Raw genomic sequence first — 24536 nt, 5'->3', positions numbered from 1 at the left:
ACAACTCTCTTTTCAAACTGAAACACTGTTTTTATTCTTTTGCATGTTTTCATATTCTCAGGCACGTTTGAAGAATTTCAGGGTTTAAAAATGGTTTCAAAGCTCAAAAGCTCTCTGGATTTTGCTAAGAGAGTTAGCAATCCAATTTTTAAAAAAAAGTGTATTAAAACCAACAGTAACTTATTTGTTATTAAAACCAAATCAATGCGTTACTGACTGATTCTGGTGAATTATCATAGGGTGTGGAAATTTAAGTTGTAAATAAATGAAGTGAATAATTAGCCAATGAGATTTAATGTCAAAAACGCTCATCCAACTCCGAGATGGCTACACGAAGCAGAAAAATTACATAAGTTTGTAATAAATGCTATTTGAAATACTGAATTTGACCACTTCTACTTTAAAACATCTTCATATTTTAATAGTTTGCGTATGCCAGACCTTTTGGTAAAATACCTGAGGATAGCCATGGTACCAGATGATCTCATTTGTGTGTGAAATAGGGAAAAGATGACAAGGGACTTTTACTCCTGACAAATGTAAATTGAGCCCAAACCAGACAGTTAATCAGACTCAGTAAAGTTCAACACAATCTTTATATCTGTCTTTCCAATTCCCAGTACTAGTAGGATCACAAATGAAAGCATAGAAATTTAAGTAACGATTGATGGGTTTGTTGGTAACCAAAGACAGAATGTGGTAGACTCTTCTGAGAGTGGTAGTCTAAAAACTTCCTGTGTACAGTATGTGGGGGCATTCAGCAAGTAACATTTCTTCTGTCTTTAAAGAAAGAGAGAGTTTGGTACAGATGCCCCTCCCCTTTGTCAGACTGGAAGACTTGGAAAGGATACACTCATTAAACTCCTTTATGAATGCCAAGAATAAATCTGAGTGTGGAGAGACGTTTTCTACCTATGAAGTGGAGGGTCTGCTGGAAGAACCCCTGCCAAAGTTGCTACCAGATTCCAAGAAATTTTTCTGACCTTATCATCAGGTGCCATCTTACAACCTTAAGTCATCAAACATCACCTGGTAAACCTCTCGTAACTGTAGGCTGCTTTACTCTCTTCATCAGAACTGGGAACTGTTTTTCTCTCTCTCTCTCTCTTCCTTTCCAAGAGCACATTTAGAGACATAGGGATATAGGGAGCAGGAATTAATTCTCATCCTGAGGGTCTGGTAGATTTTCATTAGGAACTTCTTTCTATTTCCAGATATTCTGTGGGTCACTCAGTCCATACAACAGGTAATGTCCTTTAAAGGTCTTATGTTACTGGAGGTTGTGTAGTTTTGGAGGCAAAGCCTTAGGAAGCCAGCAAACATGTCCTCCTACGACTTCTGCAAGGGCAGCAGCTGGACATGGACACGATATCCTTCCCTAAGCTCTCTGACTTTGCAGCTATAGGATGTATTTGTATACTAATCCATGGCTTCTACACCTTCTTTTATGTACCACGTATGTCTTCTAAATGCTTCTGTGTCCACAGCACCCTAATACACAGATGATGTTACTGCTGGGTTATTGTTCATCTGAACAAGACGCTCCCCGAGCGCATGTGTTGTCTGCGTGCCAAAAAGACTCCAAGGAGCTGTATACTCACAACAGGAAGATGATCAGAGGTCTCGGTATCTATTTAACCTAGTGGGCCATATCACAAATTATTACTCAATTTGCTTCTGAATTTTGCTCTGAGTATTTTTCCAAGTCCATTTCCTGCAGGTTTGAATGCACTGATTTTTTTCTCCCAACCGCAGCAGACTTCCTAGACAAATCTTCTGTTCGGTATAGAGATGCTACTCTAGTGGCTGGGGGGAAAAAAAAAAAAAAAAAAAAAGCATCAGCTTTATAATTGTCCCAAAATTGAGAATTTCCAATGCAGGTTTAATATAGCAAGAGCACCAGGAAAGCAGATTCTTTGGAGTGATCGATTTTATGACTTTACTGTGCACAAGCACAGTGAATGAAACTTTGCATAGCTCTTACATTCAACAGGCTCTACCAAAGAATTAAGGAGAAGTCTGGAAAACATCTTTTCCCAGATGAAGTGAGGTATTATTCCTGTCGTTATGGAATTGGTACATTATTTTTTATTGTCTTGTCTTCAAGTGTTCAAAGCAGATGATAATTTATATTTTCTCTAATGCTAGTTTATGCTAGAAATGCTAGACCTGTGATGTACCAGTAGATCATGAGATTTATGCTGTAGTTGTAGCTTAAGACAGTGACATATTTAAGTGCTGTTCTTAACGTTACTGGAATGTTCCTGGCCTTAAAAAAATGAATAGATACTCTGAGTGCAAATGGGGTGGGGGAATAATCACTTTCCCCACAAATTAGCATAATAGTTTGAGCTCTAATGGCTTCAGGTGTTAAATACAGTGCCCCCTTCGAGGACAAATACACTGAGAACTTGTGATTTTCCAAACAAGGTATTTCTGAGAGAAAAAAATTGCAACAGCTCTGTAGCATACTGGACTTTTTCATCTTTCTGGCCTTGCATAGAAGTATCACACTTTCAATTGCTTTGTAATGATATTTGGTTTAAGGGTTTTAATATATGCTTTAAACCACACTGACTCAAGTAACATCTTTTCAAGATGGAGGTCACCGCCAACATACTGACCTTGATGCACGGACATCAGGAGCCAGGGATGTTTGCTTCGTTATTACAGATTATCTAAACTTAATCTCTCTTCTGGTTAAGTGCCATCTACATAGACCACTTAGTTTTACTCTTCTACTTAGACAAAACCTGGACCAGGATCCCTGAAAATGCAAAAGGAGTCTTCTGTTGATTTTGAAGTCTTTTGAAACAGCTGCAGTTTAACTTCTGAAGTTTAACCTCTCAAGAAGTGAGGAAGTGTTCACTGGTGCAGCCTGTTGCTGTATGCTGATTGAAAATGTTGCCACGATCTTCTTGGCTCTGTGACTTTTTAACGAATCTAAGCAAAAGTCACAGCTCTGAATTCTAGAAGTTACTTTAGATGGCCAATGTAGATTAGTCCATCTGAGTGAGGCTTCTCTGACAGGTTAAAGTTAACATAAACAAGCATCTGACTTTCCCTTTGGAGAAATCTCTCTTTCCCTGCACAGAGTATAGAGAGTAACTGAGGGCACTAGCTGCTCGAGCTTTGTGTCACAACATAGGAGCACAATTTCCCATAGTGCCTATCTTGATATTTGAGCCCTTGAATACATCTACAGGACTGGCACAAAACAACTAAGTTGTAGGAGCTTCTTTTTGGATTGCTCATTTATAACATGCATACATGCAGCTGATCAATAGATGAGACAGTCAAACTAGTGGATTTACAAGTTAATACGCTGGAGTCAATAATGTGCTGTAAAGACATTTGCAGTTCTGAAATCAGTATAATTTGTTTTGTACTAGGATTAACTATAGACCTGTTGACTGTGTTGATCTATTTTAATTCCACAAGTAACTTAATACTCAAGCAAAATACAGAATCTGAACTGAACGTGTTATGCATTGGTCTTCCAGTCATATTTCAGTATTTACATCTACTGCATCTTGCTAGTGCAAGTCACAGGCAGCTCTTCTCTTTTGGGAGACCCTTTGCACTGAGAGGCCCAACCCACACCAGAAAGAGGTAATGAATGTGTAACCATGAAAAGACAAATTAAAGAAGGAATTGTAGAAGGATCTGGAAGTTCATCTATCCCCTGAGTTCACTCGGTTCTGAGATACTAGACTTGCAATCATCATGTCTTCTGGTTACTCTACCAAACTCTGTAACTGGTCTTTCGTGTCTTCTTTCCACCCCATTTTGTGCAGAGTTCATTCTGGGCCTTCAGATGCGCAGGTTGCATTGGATCACATAAAGTCTGATCTTGAATGTCTCCAGGGATGGGGCCTCAACCATATTCCTGGACAACCTATTCCAGTATTTTACCACTCTCATTGTAAAGAACTTCCTCCTTGTGTCCAACCTATATCTACCAGTCTCCAGTCTAAAACCACCGCCCCTTGTCTTGTCATTACAAGCCCTTCTAAACAGTCTTTCTCCAGCCTTTCTGTAGCTCCCCTTTGGATTTTGACATGCAGCTCGAAGGTCTCCATTCTCCTTTCTGGGCTGACCAGCTCCCTTTTTTTTAGCCTGTCTTCATAGGAGAGGTGTAGATTGGCAAGGCGTAGCTGCTCAGGGGCACAACAATGTATACCTTAATCTGTATTGGACCTCAATCCTCTCATTAATAGTGTATCCCATAGCATCCGCAACAGGAAACCAAAGTTTTGTTCCTCTTACTAGCACATGATGCTGGGGCTTTTCAGGCTACTTATGGAGGCTTTCACCTAGCTTGTATGACCAACAAGGGCAGGGATCCCCTGTGGCAATTCCCTGCTCCTGGCATGTATTGGCATGATTGAACTGCACCTTTCCCAAATTGCTGCCTGTACATTTTAATTTACTGTCAGGCTGTCTCTGTTTGGCAAGCAGGTGTTTTCATGTAGGAAGTGTAAAGCATTAAAGAAAAAGGGTGAAGGAAAACATTTCAAGAGATAGGGGTTTGTATACTATTTGGCCCACAATTTTTAAAAATACCTAGTTCATTTTAAAGGTGACATTTTAAGTTCAGCCACATATTCAGTCTAAACTTTGGCCTTTATAATGTAGATCCATGTGAAATGTTTATGCTTGCATATTTAATATCTCTCAGAAGGGATTACATGCATAGCAGGCAAAGTTTGAATGAAAACCTAGGACTGTTCAGCACAGGGCAGAGAAAAAAGAATAAAAACAGGAGGAAGTAAAAAAACTTCTAGTCTTTAATATGTTGCTTTTATTTTTCCGTTGTTAGTAGAAAGCAGGGATTTAGAGCCGTGAATTGCCTCGAGGCTGTGTTACCTTCCTCTGCTTAGCAGCAGTTAGAACTACTGGTTTTCCCTAGGATGGGTGAGGGAGACAAGGACTCGGGATGCTAGAGAAAAGGGAATAAAGTAAGCTTGCATTTCCCAATAATATGATACTTTTGTTTTGCCTGTGCAAAACGGGATCTGAAACAGTAATAATAGTTTCCAGAAGCTGCACACAGTAATACAGGGGTAGATCCTGAGACTGAACGAATTAGTGTTTGTAACAGGATGTGAGATCCTATGGTGAAATGTCATATATAACTGCAAAGTCTTAATGTTATGGAGCACAAATGACATTCAGTGGCATTTTCCAGAAAACTGATGTGGGAGTTCTGCAATCTGTGTTAAGATTTGGATTGTCCTTATACAAGTAGGGAAGTCCGCTGTGTTCCTGGGGCCCAAATCAGGGATATCACTAGAGAACTCCCCAGCGTGGTGCAGTCGTGTGACATTTCTCCATTACTGACCTTCCAGTCAGGTGGGGAGGAAGCTGCATCCTGTAGTTTGAGGGGAATGAAGAGACATTTCCAGGCCTTAGGTTATTTCCTCTTCCCTGCTACCAGTACCTGGCCACCATATGGAAGGGACTAGAAGAATCACAGAATGTCCAGGGGCTGGAAGAGACCTCGAGAGATCATCCAGCCCAACCTCCCTGCCAAAGCAGGGTCACCTATACCAGGCCACACAGGAACTCACCAAGGAAGAATTATTTCATTGTGAAGGAGAGCACTGGAACAGGCTGCCCAGGGGGGTTGTGGAGTCTCACTCTCTGGAGATATTCAAAACCCACCTGATTGTGTTCCTGTGTGATCTGCTCTAGGTGATCCTGCTCTGGCAGGGGGGTTGGACTGGATGATATTTCAAGGTGCCTTCCAACCCCTAACATCCTGTGATTCTGTGAAGTTACATTCTCCTCATACTTATTTTTTTTCTGTTTAGATTTCTTTTCCCCCATTATGGCGGTTAAGCTGTGCAAAGGCAAAAAATTGAAGTAATTTCTTTTATAGGAGAGAAAGAAAATGTTGTTTTCCATTCACCAGAAACCACAGCCAAAACATCTTTTTGAAATCTTACAGAAAATAGAAACCTTTAGATACTGGGTCCAGATCATTTTAAGATCAGGCGGGAGAACATTTACCTTGTTCTGAACCACTTTTCTTTATAGTATGACATAAAGAGACATAATTTGAAAGGAGACAAAGAAAAGGTGGTTTATGGCATATATATGTAGTCAGAAATGTCATAGAGGAGTAATGTGAATGCTTGAAGAACAAAGCTTCGAATGAAATCAAAAGCCAAACCATTTGATGATGATGAGGGTGTGTTCTTTCTATAACAAAACAAAACTGATTGCCACAAAGCTCATAGATTCATAGAACGGTTAGAATGGCAGGAACCTTAATGATCATCTGGTTCCAACCCCTCTGCCATGGGCAAGGATATGTACCACAAGACCGGGTTGCGCAAGGCCTCATCCAACCCGGCCTCGAACACCTGCAGGGAGGGAGCATCTGTGACCTCCCCGGACAACCTCTTCCAGTGTCTCACCACCCTCGCTGTAAAGAATTTCTTCCTAGATCTAAATTTAGTCTAAATCTACCCTTCTCAAGCTTAAAGCCATTCTTGAGTTGAGAAGTTCAGATACATAAATTATCCATTTTTATGGATAACAAAACATCCACAGTTTCATTCCATTGGTTTAAAATTACACAAGCCCTTCTGCAAAACACCTGCCACGTTGGGCATTACTAGGGGAAAAAATAAAATAAAAATTGAGACTAAGGACACAGACTGTACTGATGTGGCAGTCCAGATTTTGGTTGTTCTGAGAAAAGCATCCAGCTTCATTCTGGCCATCAGCCAATATATCAAATGGAAAATACAGTTATGGCATTAGGAAAAATATAACATTAACCCCCTAATGCTGTATATTAAGGGATGTACCCCCTACCATTTGCAGGTTTGAGCCCTTAGGCTCTAGCTGCTGTTTTACAGCAGCAGTATTTTGTCTTTCTTTTGCCATGCCTGCAGACAACATAGGAGAGATCTGTGAGAGGAACAGTACCCCTAAATATTAACAAATAGTGGATGGAAAGTTGCTGCTCAGCAGAAGCACTATGTGTGATACTTGATTTAAACGTATTCCTGGAGTTCAGCTTGTGAGTGCACTAGTAACACAGAGGAAATTACCCCAGCCAGAGTTGAAATGCTTGCTTTTCCTCACTTTTTACCTTCCCTGAAGACTTATTTCTATCCCAGAATATAAAGTTCCCCTGGAAGCCTTAATTGCCTTGTGGCTCAACAAATGGTAAGTTCTGCAGCGCCTTTCTGAGTTTATGCAGATGCCAGGTTGCACAGTGTTTGAATTTGGAATACCGCAAAAACTACCCAGCTCAATCCTATAGGGTTTGACGTTGCTTAAATATGTTGCTGGATTTCATATGTCATGAAGTCTTTGCCAATATATCAGCTCTATCCTTTCTTGTTCCCATCAGTTTTCCACAAAGCTTGCCCTACTCGGCCAAGGACCACAACGTATGATACATGTGCATTTTATCAAGGGTGACACATAATTGTTTTTCTGGAGGGTTTAAGTATTTTATCTCATGCTTTATTGTATATCAGATGAACACGATTCTGCTTGTCTTATCGTAAAGAGAAACTTAGCCTAGTTCTTCATTTTCAGAGTAATAAGTGAAAGCAAAAAATATCATTCAGGTTAAGTATAGATGATGTATTTGAACTGCCCCTCGCCCAACCCAAGGTTTGGGGAAATCAGATTCAACAGGTATCGAATTTATAAAAAGAGCTGCTTCTTTCCTCCTCATGATGAGGAATGATAAACATGGTTTGAAGTGGAATAATAGAGGGGGTGAAAAAGGAAAGTGCAAAACTATGGTTTAATATACAGTAGGTCTTGTGAGATACATAGAGATTAATATTAATGTGAGGAAAATGTGTTGACATTGTCCTCTAGATGGAGTCAATAGTAGAATGTCATGTCATTGATATCTGATTTGTTTAATCGCATAGAAAAACATCTTTTTAGCTTTTGCTATTTCTTAGTAAAGATTAGACCAATACACGTGAAATGTGTTTTTTAGAAGGTTATACTTGGCAATGTTTGATCAATTGTAAATAAATAATTGTGGAAGAGGAGAGGAGAGAGGAGGAAGTGGAGGGGGAAAGGGAGGTCTGGCTGAAATAGCATGGACTAAGGTTGTGGTGTTGAATTTTAAGGTGTTACCGACAAAAATGCAGCATCATTGGTGGTTGAAAAGTATACTGCTACCTGATGTCCAACACAGTGACCGAATCCAGCTCCCTAAATGTGCTTGATTTCGCTGTAACGTGCAATGCGTTGTAATTTTCCTTGTGGCACTTTCCTAGCGAGCCAAAAATGAGGATTCAGGTGCCCGGCAAGATTGCAGGAAGCCCCAGGTGTGCCAGGACAGAACATTTGAAACTTAGAGTGCTGCTGTTTCTCAAGATTTCTGCCTGGTACAGTCCGCAAGCCCATCTAAGACTATTCAGACAGAATTCATTATTCAGTTATGCCCTGAGTGAAACAGTATGAAAATTAGAGATTTTGCTTTCAAAAAGCTTCTAGAATTGCACCATTAGGAAAGGATGGGAAGAGAGAGCCACAGAAGTTAGATGACGTCTAATGTTGATGGTAGAATTACCCATTTGTTAAAAAAAAAAAAAAAATAAAGAAAAAAAAATTACAAGAATGTTCCTAAGGTTTGGGGTTAAAAAACCAACCAACCGACCAAAACCGAAACCACAGCAACAACAAAAATCCCAACCAAAGAACACATTCAGTTTCCAGGAATCTCAAAGAAAGAATATTGCGTGCTCATGTAAGGAAAGCTTATGTTTTAATAAGAAAACCATTTAATGTGCTTAATTTATAATTTTGGTCTCTTCTAACATAATTATTTTTCCAAATTGGAATAATATTCCCTGAGCAAAAGAAAAATTTCAAAATTGTTTTAGTTTTAATAAGGAAATTCCTGGAAGTACAACCTTAAAAATTTTTATTTAAATGTTTATCTAGTTTTCTTTCATCATATTTGGGAGGTTACTGTCACCAGTGTGGTACTGCTATTGAAGGCCTGTTGAGTAATGTCAAATAATAGAATATTGACTTAAAATGAAAAATGTGTGGAAAGACAATTTAAAAATTCTAAAATGAAACACAGGGTTCCTCAAATGCCAAGTTTTAAAGTGATTTTTAAAAAAATAAGAAAAAATCTGGAATTATTTTTCTATACAAATTGAGAAGAAAATAAATAGTGCAACATCAATTTCTGGTAAAAATGGAAATTCTGATCACCTCTAGGCAAGATAATTTCTGGTAAAAAGAATAACGCTTTGGTTTCTGTTTGCCTAACCTTTGAGATTTTTCAGTGTTACCATGGGAATAATTTATATTCTAGTCCACACTGCTACAGGAAGGGACTCATAGATTAGTTGTGTATCTGTAAGTTGTATCCTCATGAATTTGAGCATAAGGCTTTAGGAATAGAGCAGTTTGAGGTTTTTTTTTTTACATTAAAAAGACACAGCGTGCATGATATAAGCCTGAGAAGGAAAGCAAACCAACAAAGAAGTTAGGGATTGCAGATGCATAAAAATTGCAATTTAAAATTTTAGAGTGATAGCAGAGCCTAAGAGGCAGCCTAGGAAATAAGAGACATCAGACTCAGGGTGGAAGTGCTCCCAGTGCTGTTCAGAAAATGGCAAAGGATCTGGATTAGATAGGGAACTGGGTAAGAGGATAATGACAGAGGTGATCATAAACTGACTATCTTAGTAAAACTCCAAGCATTCCTTGTCACTTCTGTTACTTGTTGAAGAATCTGACTTCCTCGATGAAGAATTTGAAAAATTGCTTTGGAAGATGGTCGGTTTAACATTCTGACTGCGAGGCGATCGTAGCTTTCTTCTCCTTTGTCTAGGGGATGTTCAGGAGCTCTGCTTCTGTAGATGAGGGAACGTCATACCACATTACCTTCTCGTCATTTATGTCTGCCGTTAGGAAGAACAGGTTTGGATCCCCGCACTACTGCTACCATTAGCGGCATGGTAGCATCTGGTGCCACTGAGCTTAGCTAGAGAGACACAGAAAGAAAGACTTGGCTTTTTGATCGGGTATCAAAGATACCTGCCAAATGGGGATTAGTGTACAAAGAGAAGATAGGGAGAAAGAAGAAACCAGAGCCTAACCTTAACACGAGTGGTAGCAGCTTGCTGAGCTTTGGTGATTATCCCTGAAGAAGGGACAGATACTCGCTCTGCCTGTTGGGCAGATCTGCAGTGCTTTGGAGGTCTTGCGATGTATCTGTCACGTGTTGAACTCGTGCCCCAAGACCTGGGAAACTGGGTAAGTTGACCTGCCTTTATAAAAGAGGAAAAGCCCAGAGTGACACCACTGGAAAGTGCTGCTTCATCAGATCGATAGATTTGAAGATGACTAGGTTGTGTAGTTGTATGCAGTTTAAACATTTGTGCAGGGAGTCCACCCGTGCAGAGTATTATTGACAGCTACAGATCAATGCTAATTTTTGATCATTTTCAACCTACAAAGACCTCTTGACCCTGTTGCCACCTTAGGGGCACTTCAAGTAATCAAAAGCAATCGCAGTAGGCGGTGTAAAATCATCAGACCCTTGAAGGCTGCACAGCCTTGCCCGTGCCCGGGAGGAGGACCAAACGGTAGCAAGGAAGACAGGCGCCTTACACTACGGATGCTGCTGCCTTTGAACGGCATGAAAGACTATGCTAATTTGTTGCCAGAATTTAAGTGACTTCTGCGCTCATGAATTAAAAAATAAACAAACAAAAAATGCAATCTGAAGCAAATCTTGATGGATACATTATTCATGATTCAAGTTCCTTCATGTTATGTTTTGGAAAATGTGTTAAAACAAGGTTTTATTTTAAATAACTTTTAACTTAAATCACAGTGAGAAGAGTGGAATTAGCGGAGGAGTGTCATTTGTTGCTGTTAACAGCTTGTGCTGCCACCGGCAGCGTGTGAAATATTTTACACGGCAAAAAAACAAAGGCGTGGTCCTGCCTGGAGCAGCGGCGGTGCTGCCAACGTTACACCAAGGAAGGGGACTGGGATTGCCAATAGAAAAGGCCTTGTCAAAGTCTGGGCTCTGGGCTGCAGAGTAGGGGTCGGATCGTGGCGGCTCAGCGCTGCTTCCCTTAGGTATCTGTTTCTGTAGGGTTTGCGTTGAAAGGCCAGGCCTTGCTGGAGGAATGTAAGAGCGAGCACATTTTAATGTTTACTGGATTATTCTTAATTTAATGACTGGATGAATGAGAATGATTCACGGTAGGAGACAGCGAAAAGTAGCGTATGGGCTTGTAGTCCATTGGATTTCATGGTCGGTCAGTCTATGAACATCTTAATGTTTGCATTAAAATTTTATTTTGTTGGTTTGCTTTTAATGGTGAATGAAATCTGGACCGTTAGCAGTGTGTAAACATGGAATATATGAGTTCATGGCTTTGCAGACAAAGACTGGGAGAATATTCCAGGCAATGATTTTGATCCCGTGCCTGTTTAAGGCTGTGTCATTTTCTGCTGAAGCCAGAGGTTACGGTACTAGCCTTTGCAAGGTGTACTTTGCTATTGATATTTGACCATTCCGGCAGGACAGTATTGCAAGGCTGAAAATATCATGGGAGGACATAAAGTAATTCTTAAAATGAATCGGTGAGAGTGCCATTCACCCTCTTTTGAGCATCAGCCTCTCAGATGAGCAAATTCACAAATGGCAATGGCAGCCATGCAGGGGGAGAAAACGTGGCTCTGTATCCTGGGAGTGTGTCCCCTGAGCTTACTTCAAACCAAACTAAACAAAAATACTTGTAAACCGTTTGCTCTTCAAGAACTATCTGTAGGAGCCAGGGATAAAAGTCATCCCTGGAAGGAACGGTTTAGCAATCTCCAGAGAACATAATGAACTGCAGGCAAGGAAATCCCTCCATCCTTGTTTTATTTCAAAGTGTGGTGAGGATTGTAAACAATTAAATCTTGGGGTTTAATGGGGAAGTGGAAGACGGTGATGAAAAATATGCCACTTTTCTGTTAAAAAGAGGGAGAGGAAAAAAAAAAAAAAAGAAAGAAAAAGAAAACAGAAAAGAAATGGTGTGTTTTGTAGCATTGCTGTCACACCAGCCCATTCTGGTGATGCAGCTGATTAGAAAGCAGAGCCATTGCCTTTTGTGTGGTGTTTATAATGATGTGTTTGTACCTTTGGAGAGCCTCCGTGTAGCAGTTCAGGAGCAGTAATTTAATGTTGTGTGTTCCTTTCCTCCCATCCCCACCTCCGAACCATGGAATGTAAATTTTAGGCTTTTAAAAGTTCTGTTTTGAAAACGTAATAGGTAACTGTCCTCATAAAAACCATTAATACAGACTACATCCAATTGTAAAGCTAATTTTAATCATGTTTTGTGCCAACATAATTTCTGATGCCAGATTTTTATGCTAAGCATGAACTTCAATTGGAGCTCTGTTCTTTAACCCGCAGTTCATAATTTTGCATCCGGCTGTATAGTTTTTTGGCTATGGCAGTTTGAACACTTCCACTTTCAAGGATCTAAGCCATAAATGTTTATTAAAAGAATCTATAATGAAATCAGTTTTGTTATTTTTTTAATGGCTGCCTTGAGTACGTTGGATGACTGAATGCACGTTGTTAATCATTAAGTACTCATGTTACAAAAAGTGTTTGATAGTATTGCCATCTAGGGGCTGAACTAAATTCTCCATACTGAAATATACTGCAATTGAACAGGTGCTGCTATTGACAATATACATATGCTTTTGCTTTATGACCCACATGCTTTCCATGTTTCTTATGACAAAAGATACCTCTAAACGTCCCACAGCAGCCAGAGCTTTCTTATATGTAATCTGTTCGAGGTGATTGCTATTTGCATTTGAGCTTATGCCTTTTTGGCAGGGGTGACTGGGAATTTTCTTAACAAAGAATTATACTTTTTTGCATTATTAATCTTGCTAGTGTTTGCCCTGTTTAACAGAAAAAGGAATCATTTATCTGAAAAGTATGTTTATAATCTGTACTTGTGGCATCTTCAGATTTATTATTCATAATGGTCATTCAAATGCTGTGCTATATTTATCTAAAAGACTAACTCATTGTTGTGAGGAAATAACTACTTAAATATTTATGAGAGAACTTTTAATATTTAAAAAAAAAGAAATTAATATTTCTTTAAAATTTGTTTCTGAGTCTGATAGTTTAACAAATGTTTAAATATTAAACAATTGGAAGTGTTAGGATTTAACAACTTAATATGACTTACTGAAATAGGGAAATTGACTTCAGCTTTTTCTGCCACACGAAGGAAACTCCTGCCCTTCCCTTCTCGAGATGTATATAATTAATGCAAAAACAGAGCTAAAAATGGGATTACATGTATGGGTGATCGTCCAAACTCCTTTATTCCTCGCTCCGCTCTATGAAAGGCGTTACTCTGGGTCTTTGTTAGACGCTTTATCTGTTGTGATGGAAGGGTCTGGGCCAGGTAGGGTCTATCTTAGTTGCCTGTGTCCCCAGCAGTAGTATGGCTGCTTCCTCCAACCTGGAGAAACACAGAAGGTTCTTGCAGGTTGTCCCACAAACATCTTGCTCTTGTGCATTTGTCTCGAGCAACATCTTTACAAAGTGGGAGCACAGAAACCAGTTTGTTCCCTCCTTTCTTCCTTCTCTCCTTCTTCCTTCCCATCTCCCCCCTTTATCCCCCCCCCACCCCACCCCCCCCCCCCCCAACCCCAGCCTTTTGCTATTAAGGGGTCTGTTTTCAGTAAGGAAATTAATCTGTGCTCTTGGAGACTCTGTTATGTATCTAGATCATATGTTATGTATCTAGATCATAGTGCTCTAAGTGTCTAGAACAAAACCGACATGCCTATCAAACACCACGTCTCCAAGATGCGTAAGGATTCTGTAGAGGCAGAATCGCCCATATACTACAGTCTGTCTGCTGGAAGCCTTCAAAGTCCTAGGCACTCTCATTCGCTGAGCAAAGCTCAGACACATGCTGAATGAATCCTAAGCTGTTTGCAAGCTGAGATTTGGGCTGTGAAGCATTCCCCAGGAGTTATTTCTGCAGGCTACTACAATGGCAGATAAGTTTTAAAAGCCAGAGTTGTTTTTTGAGTTTCACCTATCAAAACCCACCAAAAAAATCCTCATAGCCAGATGGGGTATTCTGCAAAGGGGTCGGAAGCGACGCAGTGCTCAGACCTCGTTTTCCAAGTGACATAAGCCGCAGATGCTGATTACTTTTTTAACTAACTCAAACATCTGTATTCTTGCTTTAGGGAACAAAGCATCAGGCTCATTTATTTGGATTGAAACCTTTCACAACATATCATATTCATGTCATTGCTGTAAACAATGCCGGACAGGTTTCAAGCCCCTGGACATCTGTGCGCACATTGGAAGCTTCACCAAGCGGCCTGAGCAACTTCACTGTGGAAAAGAAAGAAAATGGCAGGGCTCTGCTGCTAAAATGGTCAGAGCCCTCCCAACCCAATGGTGTGATTAAGGTAATCTTCATCCTGACCCTTTGCTTGATCAAAAAAGAGAATGGAAGTGCTGAGTATCAAATTAAGACACTTTTGCTGAAAAGGACTCAATCAAATGCATTCTACTTTAAAATAACACAGAAATCCTATGTAAGCACAAAGCACTCTGCAAGTGCTCTCTGCTTGTGGTTATATTTAAAATGAGTATTCGCATTCCCACGCTACAAAATATTCATTTACAGTGAAACTAATTGTTTATTTAATGTATAAAAGCTATGCACGACAGTTCATAATCTTAGTTGGTGTAGATTAGGCATTGCCAAGCTGTGTTTCCTAGAAACCTGGGTTTGAGAGAATGTTGTTCTGAAATCTGGGACTTCTTTAAGGTCAGTGGTTTCGAGTGAGCATAAACCTTTACCGGCAAGGTTTGCAGCAAGAGAGGTTTATTTAGAGTTTTTTCTTAAGTGATTTTCTCCAGAATTGGTTTACAAAAAGCTTTCTGTTTACCTGTGAGAGCCTTGCAATGAAGCTTGATAACAAATAATATAATAAAAACTGTCACTAAGTGATTTATTACTGCATCCAAAATGGGGGGGAGGGAGAAAAAAAAAAATCATGAAAACTGGTTCAAAACATTCCTGATCTGTTTGTGTGCCGATTTGTTACTACTAAGGAATTAAGTTTCTGAATCCTCAGTGAACAGTCTCTTGCCCAGATTAAGGTCTCATCTGCTTTTTATTGACAATGAATTGTTGATATTTTTTTTTGGGGGGGGGGGGGGGGGGTTGGGGGGTTTGTTGGTTTTTGTTTTCCACTTTTTCTTTCTTTATTCACCAGACCTACAATATTTTCAGCGATGACAACTTGGAGTACAGCGGTTTGTCTCGCCAGTTCCTCTTCAGGCGCCTTGAGCCATACACTCTCTATACCCTCGTCCTGGAGGCTTGCAATGCAGCAGGCTGCACTCGCTCTCCACCCCAGCCGGTCCGAACAGATGAAGCACCCCCAGTGTCTCAGATGGCACCTGTAATCCAAGCAGTGAATGCTACCAATGTTGAACTGAGTTGGTTGCAGCCAATTAATCCAAACGGTAAAATAATTCGCTATGAAGTTATTCACAGATGCACAAAAGAAAATGCTGCAGGGTACAGAGCAACAACAGAAGATGAGAAAATTGTTTTCACGGAATATAACACTGAAAGTAATACATTCATATATAATGATAAAGGTTTACAGCCATGGACAAGGTATGAATATAAAATACGCTCCTGGAATGCAGCAGGATACGCTGACAGCTCTTGGACAGCTGCAAAGACTAGTCAAACTGCCCCGAAAGGTCTTTCTGTCCCCAGGTTATCCTTGGTGTCAGTTAACCCCCGTAAAGTGCTCATCTCGTGGTCCTCCCCGACACAGCCCAATGGCGTTCTTCAGTCGTACAGGCTCCTAAAGAATGATGTTCTCTATCCTTTCAGTTTTGATGCTGCTACTTTCAACTACACGGATGAAGACTTACTGCCCTATTCAGTCTATAGCTACGCGATAATCGCTTGTACAATGGGAGGCTGCTCTACCGGTGAACCGGCTGCGATACGAACGCTTGAAGCAGCTCCCGCCTTAGTGGAGCCACCGTCCCTGCAGGCTGTCAGTGCTTCTCAAATTAATGCATCTTGGGCACCTCCTCAAATACAAAATGGGGACATCACTCAGTACATATTGAAAGTAAACAACGAAGAGCATTATCCTGGCCAAAGTTTGCAAATGTTGGTTTCTAATCTCCGGCCTTACACGCGGTATGACTTTGTACTGGTCGCCTGTACTGCAGGGGGCTGCACACCGAGCGTATCCCAGTCAGCGATGACCATGGAGGCTCCACCATTAAATATGGATGCTCCCAGGCTGCTCGTCATGGGCTCAGAGTCAATTGAAATCACATGGAAACTTCCAGCTAACCCTAACGGTAAAATTACAAGCTACGAGCTGAGAAGGGATGGTGTACTTGTTTATTCGGGTCTGGAAACTCGGTATCTCGATTTCACGCTAATGCCGGGCATGGAGTACAGCTATACTGTCACTGCAAATAATAGTCAGGGGAGCGTGACCAGCCCGTCAGCTCTGATAAAAACTAACCCCTCTGCACCATCTGGGATGTTGCCTCCTAGGTTGCAGGCATGGTCCTCCAAGGAGATTTTGGTGGCCTGGGATCCTCCTGTCAAAGTAAATGGTGACATTAGAAATTACACGATCTCAATCCACAAGCCTGCTGAAACAGGAAAGAAAACTTTTGACTTTGATACATCTCACGTTTCCTTTCTGAGGCGGTCATACATAGTGGGAGAGCTACAGCCCTACAGTAGGTAAGTGGAAGACCTCATTTGTTGAATAAATGCTGCAAAGTGGGCTGGCAGACAGCTTCACCACCTTGTTTAAACAGATAGTCAGGCCCGTGCTATTTTATTTCCTAAAAAGGACATGACAAGACCAGGATCATCTTATTTTTTAATTCGTAGTAACGCCAACTCTATAGTCTCTTGATAAGTGCGTAGGATTGAGTTATGTTGTCATTAATACGAGGAGAAAGTCGGCACCCTTTTACAGATTCCAAAATCTGCAGCCTTGGACTTGTGCAATTTTGCAGGTTGGCTGCATTCAAGAAGCTTTACTTGGAAATGTTTAGGATGGGAGACCAAAGGCCTCTCTGCTACCCATTCACAGTATAGCTGAGCAAAGATTAGCAGTGTCACAGCAGGATAACTGTGTCGAAACTTGAGGTGAAACCAAGTGACAGCTAAAAACTTAACAGAGGGTACTGGACTCTACTGCTAAAGGAGACCATTTGATACCGAAGATAGTAATCTTCCCCACTGCTTCTTGATTAGTTACCTGACCTTTCCTTCTGTATGTTATATGGTTGGTAAGTTTGCCTACTATTTGCATATAACTAATTTACATCCAAAGAGAGCATATTAAGAGTGAAGTTCTATAGCTCTCAAATTATATCCAAGCCATCTCCTACAACGAATCGTCATTGGGATTCGTATCATCAAAATCAAAACTATTTTGGTCAGAAAAAAAGAAAACCCAGAAGACTGTGTTCTTCTCTTTTCAGCCTTCCTATGCAATGCACAGCACATCATCTCTGTGTTCATATAAATTGTTTAGTTACTGAAAATGCAGAAGACAGAGAGAAATGAAGATATGCCCCAGAACTCATGCACAGTCTGTATGTGTAGTGTTTTAATCACTTTGTTCCTGATTTGTGTTCCCAAAGGTATGAAGTACAGCTCCAAGCTTGCACAGAGCTGGGTTGTGCCTCCAGTGAGTGGGCATCGGTGCAGACGCTGGAGGCACCCCCAGCAGCGCAGCCAGCCCCTCTCATAGAAATACAGACAACAGCCGGGGGCTTCCAGCTGACTTCTTCCATCCTGTGGACTGGCCCACAGCAGCCAAATGGGAAGATTTTATACTATGAACTTTACAGAAGGAGAATGACTCAAGGCCATGTCAATTTAGACCTCACGCTTGTTTACAATGGTTCTTCAACCTCCTTCAGAGACGACAACTTGCTGCCCTACACAGAATATGAATATCAGGTGGGAATCAAAGCCGTTTTGGCAGCTCTGATTACGATTTGATCTCACTTTGAGAACCTTTAGGCATACAACAAATACACGCTTTTCACTTCTAATGTTAATAGTATCGTGGTACCCAAATGTTTGCTGTTAGTGTATTTTAAATTGCTGAGAAGCTGAAAATAGTTTTACACAAGCAAGGCATTCATTTATCATTCATTTTTCTGCAGTTTAATCTTAAGTGCCTATGTTTCCTAGATGTTAAACATTCGTGTACCACCTAGAGCTTTTTCAAAGCTGTGAATTAGTGTGAAATTCTCCTCCTTAAAGGTAGTTTCATTTCATTTGTTTTTCTTTCTTTTTCCATCCTTTCCCAATATATGATGAAATAATTTTTGCTTTATGGTCTTAAAGTAGCTTACATCAAGAGGGACTGGGGTTGTTTTCTCTTTAAATTTGATGTCAGGATCACAGGGAGTTTTCATGAGTAGGTCAAAAGTGAATTTGTTGTTGTGCTTCTCGTGCACACAGGTATTTTTACTATTGTTTCTCCTATGAGACAAAGATAAAGCAAGGAGCCTGGTTCTACCATTCTTTCATTTGTATTTATTTTCTAAGTCGAAATCACAAGTTTTTGCACAATTTTTTATTTTTTTTTTGGATCATACTGCACTAGTGGATACACAAAGCACAAGCCCTGTGAGGAGAGGCTGAGGGAGCTGGGGTTGTTTAGCCTGGAGAAGAGGAAGCTTGTTGCTGTCTACAACTACCTGAAGGGAGGTTGTAGCCAGGAGGGGGTTGGTCTCTTCTCCCAGGCAACCAGCACCAGAACAAGAGGACACAGTCTCAAGCGGTGCCAGGGGAGGTTTAGGCTGGAGGTGAGGAGAAAGTTCTTCACTGAGAGAGTTGTTAGCCATTGGAATGTGCTGCCCAGGGAGGTCGTGGAGTCACCATCCCTGGAGGTGTTATAAAAGATTGGATGTGGCACTTGGTGCCGTGGTTTAATTAGTCATGAGGTATTAGGTTGGACTTGATGATCCCCTAGGTCTTTTCCAACCTAGTTGATTCTACGATTCTATATGGAGTTTTACTTGGTTTTTAGCCTGTGGAAAAAAGAACTTTGCTATTTATCACCATGTGAAACGTATCTTAAGGTTTTGTATGCCTTAGTGGAGTTTAGACCCTTGTCAAAAAAACAGCCATACATTTGTTGTTTCTAAAAGGAAGTGGATGTAGTAAAGGTGATTTTTCCACCCCCACCCCCAATAAAATCTGCTTCCCAACAGTCCACATGGACACAGATCTCCTTCTTCAACCTCCTGTAGTCCAGCTAGATGGGTTCATGGTAGACGGTTTTAGCTGTAGATCTCCATAAGAAAATTTGTCACCATGAGGACAGTTAGATGCTGGAATTATTTCCCAAGGGACGGTATTAGGAATCCCCTATACTGGACAGTTTGACCCAGCCTGACAGGGTTTTGGGCCACCTCATTTCAACTGTGCTATTACCCAGAAAGGTGGGTCCGGATGTTCCCTGGGATCCCTTCCAACCTAGAATTCTGTGCTTTTGTGAGGCTGGTTTTTTGTTTAAATCTGTTATTATCTACGAAGATACAGTCGTCTGTCACCAAACAGGATACCAGTAGGCCTTACTGCTGATTCTGTATGCAATAGTTGTACACAGGGTGTGTCTTGAAGATGAGTTTGGCGATGTTCTAAAGTCTTTACAGCTTTGTTTCTGAAACGAAAAGAATTTTAAAAACTATTGTTCGAGCATGGATCTGTTTTGATACATATGAAGCACAGTGCATTTCACCTCCTAAGCTCCTGCAAGGTGGCACAATCTTTATTTTACAGGCTCATTTGCTTTATAGGTCACAAAATAATTCAGGGCACTCAGGAGGCCATACAGTCAAACTTCCTGCTGGAAGCAGAGTCGGTTAGGGGGTCAGATGAGGTTGCACATGGTTTTATCCAATTGCAACTTAAAAACCTCCAGAGAAGGAGATGGCATAAACTCTTGGGGCAGCTTGCTCCGCTGTTTGACCGTCTTCATTTTGTTACATTCATTCTGAACCTGTTTTGCCTGAAGTAATATTTGTTTTCTCTTGTTCCTTCCCACCATGTACTCTTGTGAGAAACCTAGACCTTGTTAGCCTGTGGATAGGTGCTGCGGAACTGAAATCAAGTACCTTCAAAGCCATCTCTTCTGGAGGCTGAAGAAGACCTGTCTCACAACTTCTCATAGCTCAAGTTCTCCAACCCCCAATCACCTTGGTGACCCTCTGCTGAACCGACTCCCATTTGTCTTTCCTGAATTAAGGGGCCTGAACAGAATAAATGCTAAGTAGAGGCAGGTAATCCCTTCCTGAATTGTCTGGCTATGCTCCTGTAAAACAACCCACGGTGCTGTTGGCCATCTTTGCTGCCAGATTACCCCTGCTGACCGATGTTCGGCTTTTGATCTACTACGACCTCTAAGTCCTTTACAGCAGAGGTGCTCCCGAGCTGATCCGTCTCTACCCTGTGATGCTGTAAGGAATTGCTCCTTCCTGGGAATACAAAGGCTTTACATTTGTCTTGCTGAAAGTCATAAAGCTTCTGATGGGCCATTCCTCTACGCCCTGCTGTCTCGGTCCAGAGAGGGAAAGAGACTGGTTCTTTTGAATATTCCTATGTTGTGAAATTAATAGGCACAAATGAGGCCAAAATATCAACAGCTAGACTATTTATTACATAGAGAAAATGGAAATAAGAAGAGGAGAGGGAGAAGATAGAGAGGGAGAGAGAGAGAGGAGAGAGAGAGAAGAGGAAAGGAATCATATTACCACACCCCTCACCCACCCCAAGACAGTTTGAGTCTGTGGAGGAAAGATGCTGGGTTTGTAGAGAAAGGGTGCTGAGGCTTTGGCTGGAGAATAGATGAGGTCCCTCTGGGCAGCGTGGGTCAGCTCCATGAGTGGCAGCAAGCGGGACTTAGGACACGGGGAGAGAGAGTTCAGTCTGCTTCCTTCCTTCTCAGCGGCATGGTCCTCCTTCAGCGTTTTTCTCTCTGCGTTTTTCTTCCTCTGCGGTTTTCTTCCCACTAAGCCAGTAGTGGTCAAGTCTTTTATACAGTTTTTAGTCCTTAGGTATGTGTCCAAGCATTGTCCCTCAGGAATTCAGGAGCCAGGAAATCCTCCTGTAAATATCCAGGTATCGTTCCCCAGGAAGTCTTTTTTGTGTATTCATGTGAGTTTGGACAGTGGTCTGGATGGAGGGGGGGGGGGGGGGCCTCCGCCTCCTTCCTCTCCATCTCCCTGCCTACCCACTTATCACACATCAGGAGACAGGTGAAGAGTCCACTGACTCATCACCCTCCCTTCCTGGGAGTATCTGATAGCTGTCTTGAAGGCATGATGGCTGGGTCCTTGGGCCATTGTTATAGGCCAGCTGCAGTCCAGTGTTATCACAATGCAATCGCAAGGTGATTTGCATCCAGGATTGGTACTGTCTGGGCAAGCAGCAAGTGATTTTATCTTTGTTGAGTCACACCAGGAGTAGACTCTTACACCTGCCCTTCAGAATATCAACAAGTCCCCTTCGGTTTGTTATCATCCGCGAGTTTAATGAGAGCGCGCCGGTCAGATGAGGTTCTTTGGTAGCTCTTCTACGCTGCTGTTGGTGTGTTCTTTTTGGTAGCTGGAAACCATGAAGAATTACTTCTAAAAGGTGGTTTTATCACATTGGTATATCCAGCTGCTGTATGCACATGTGTTGTAGTCTCGGTGAGTCATGTAGGTCTGAAGGAGCATCCAAGAAGTGTCTAGCCTAACTGCCTCCCCGAAGCAGGTCCAGATTGAGCAGGCTGCTCAGGGCTCTGTCCAGCTGCATGAAGTTGCCCATCCTTGCATCTCCAGGAATGGCGATTTTACAGCCTATGTGGATACCCTGATCCACTTTCTGACTACATACCTCTTACTTTTCTTTGCATCTTAGGGGACACGGTCTCGAGCTGCACCAGGGGAGATTTAGACTTGAAGTGAGGAGAAAGTCCTTCACCGAGCGAGTCGTTCGTCATTGGAACGGGCTGCCCAGGGAGGTGGCGGAGTCACCGTCCCTGGAGGTGTTCAAGAGGAGATTGGATGTGGCCCTTGGTGCCATGGTCTAGTTATGAGGTCTGTGGAGACAGGTTGGACTCAATGATCCTTGGGGTCTCTTCCAACCTTGGTGATACTGTGCTACTGTGATCTAATTCCCTTGTTTCAACTCGTGTCCCTGGCCTCTTGCACCATAACTGTCAGAGTCCCAGGGCCTGGAGGAAGAAATGCGGTAGTTTTTTTCCTAAATAGTTTCCAGCAGCTCTAATTTGGATAAGAAAAGGATTCAGAAGGGACAGTCATTAAACTCTGGGAAAGAGAACTTAGGATGCTACTGTAAAGGTGTCGTCGCTGTAGTATTCAAAAAGCCTTTTGTACCTGTCCGAAAGTTGCAAACCTCTTCTTTTCCTTTAGATGTTTCTGGACCGCCAGCATGTCTGTGAGGTAGCAGCCAGCGTGAAAAGTGCACGTTAGCTGCGCGCAGAAGGAAATGACAAGCGTCTGTGAGCCGACCACTCCTCATTGCTGATTGCGGTTCTATGTTACTTGGCGTCCTTCAGTTACTTAATAATGTCTTCCTGAATCTAGCAGTTCAGGAGATTCTGGGATAATATGTTGCAAACCAAAAATGATAATTGCTCAAAGCCTGAAAATTTAGTGCATGTTAAATATGAGGGTGTCTTCCAGCGGTTGTTTCTCTTGTGACGAGAGTGATTGAACATCTCCTGGAAACCGCGTGCCTCAGGGCAAATGGTTTGTGTTTTAAGCCCTGCTATGTACAAATATTAAGGTTTCTATTTCTATCTCCCAGCTTTGCTTTAATGCCTGTGTAGGGCTTATCTTTTTGCCGCAACAGTGTGAGGTCTCTTTTCCATTTACTGTAGTTTCCTTGAAGCAGAGCTATTGTTAGACTAGATCTCCTTGTTGTTGCTTGGGAGTATGAACTCAAGTGCAGATGAGTGTGAGAGTACAGCAAGCGTTGTCGCAGACCCAAGCCCTACTTATTTAGGAAACTTTCTTGTATAAATAAAAACTTCCCAGGCTGGAATTTGTAGATATTGACTGTGGGAGCTTTTCAGCTGCACCGGCCTTCAGTTCTGAGTCAGAAGCAGTTTTTGGGGAAGTTGTTATTGCAGAGAATTTCCTGAGCCAAAGCTTTTAATGATCAGTGACAGATAACAAAGCAAGCCTCTTGACCAGATTTCTGTGCTTTATTGTGCTATATTCAAGACTGCTTTTAATCTTGTTTCTACTCTATAGTCAAACTGACCCGTTGACTGGGACCTTAAATAATTTTGGATTTTCCTCAATGGTTGCCATTTAATTCACCACGAGAGGTCGTTTGCACACATGTATTAGTTTTCTGCTTATGTCACTTGCGACAGTCCTCTGGGATCTATTCGGAGCCCCTCCATTGTTGACAATTTATATCTTGCCTGTGAGACAACTTATTTGTAAGTATAGGGCTTGGCTTTTGCTATTATGCTGATGAAACCCAGATTTATATTTCACTTAAACTGGATATTGATTCTGCTGTCTCCACATTTGAGCCTTGTTTGCCAGACATAAAACTTTAAATGCAACTGAATTTCCTCCAGCAGAATGCAGATAAAATCAAAGTGCTGTGATGGGACTCTACAGCGTTTGGAGGTACGGAGATTTAGTTCAATGAACCCTGACAGCTTCTTTGGATCCGAAGTCGGGATTTTAACGTTCGGTTGTTTCGGAGTTTTTTGCCGGAAAGTTCAAATGAATATTTTTAGGGCTTGTAAGACTAGGCACAAAAGTTGTCCTTTCACAAATAATGAAGTGACTCTATAAGCTCTCGGTCATCAAAGGGTCTATGCCTGCTAAATGCTTAGGTCACTGTTCTTCAAAGAAACACTTTCAGTTTCTAAGGGCCAGATCTGCATATGCATATTGGCACCTGTTAGGTTTCGGTGGGTTTTTAAAGGACACTAAAGGTGCCTACTGTCCTGTACTTGGAAATACTTACTCAGATCTTTGACATTTTCCGTATCTGTGTGTGCAGTTAGGTATTTGTATTTTTCTAGAGCATTTGGCTTTTTAATTATTTGTTGTAATATTGCCTGAGATTGTCATCTGTATTAAACGGATGCAATTGCATGATCTTCTGGGAGGAAAAAAAAAAAATAAATAAAATCCCTGACTTAAACAAACTAGATGACTCATGAGGCCTAATGGGTTTGCAAGGATAACCTTTTGATTCCTGGAATATGTCGGAGACAGCACGTAGGCTCTTCTGAGGATGGTGTGCAATGTGGCTGTATAGCATCTTATAGAGTCAGACCGGGATTTCTCTGCTAAATGAAGGCCCTTTTGAGCAGACCTTGTGACATTTAGTTGCTGTTTGCAAAACAGAGTACGGTGCGATTTCCTTGCAAGTGCAATGTTACTCCTCCTCAGTTGC

At 41.5% G+C, this 24536-nt stretch overlaps 1 protein-coding gene across 1 annotated transcript in view; it reads left to right on the top strand.

The window, feature by feature from the left end:
* USH2A (usherin) overlaps positions 1 to 24536 on the top strand; it is a 385837-nt gene that overhangs the window by 340337 nt on the left and 20964 nt on the right. The window contains exons 61-63 of the mRNA XM_054170013.1: positions 14251 to 14478; positions 15295 to 16811; positions 17726 to 18047. Of these exons, the coding sequence (XP_054025988.1) occupies positions 14251 to 14478; positions 15295 to 16811; positions 17726 to 18047 (2067 nt within the window). The remainder of the gene's footprint in view (positions 1 to 14250; positions 14479 to 15294; positions 16812 to 17725; positions 18048 to 24536) is intronic.

The sequence above is a fragment of the Dryobates pubescens genome, chromosome 2 (genome assembly GCF_014839835.1).
Source record: "Dryobates pubescens isolate bDryPub1 chromosome 2, bDryPub1.pri, whole genome shotgun sequence".
Taxonomy (NCBI): domain Eukaryota; kingdom Metazoa; phylum Chordata; class Aves; order Piciformes; family Picidae; genus Dryobates; species Dryobates pubescens.
The sequence above is the reverse complement of the archived record's forward strand: the minus strand, read 5'-3'. Positions and strand labels throughout refer to the sequence as shown.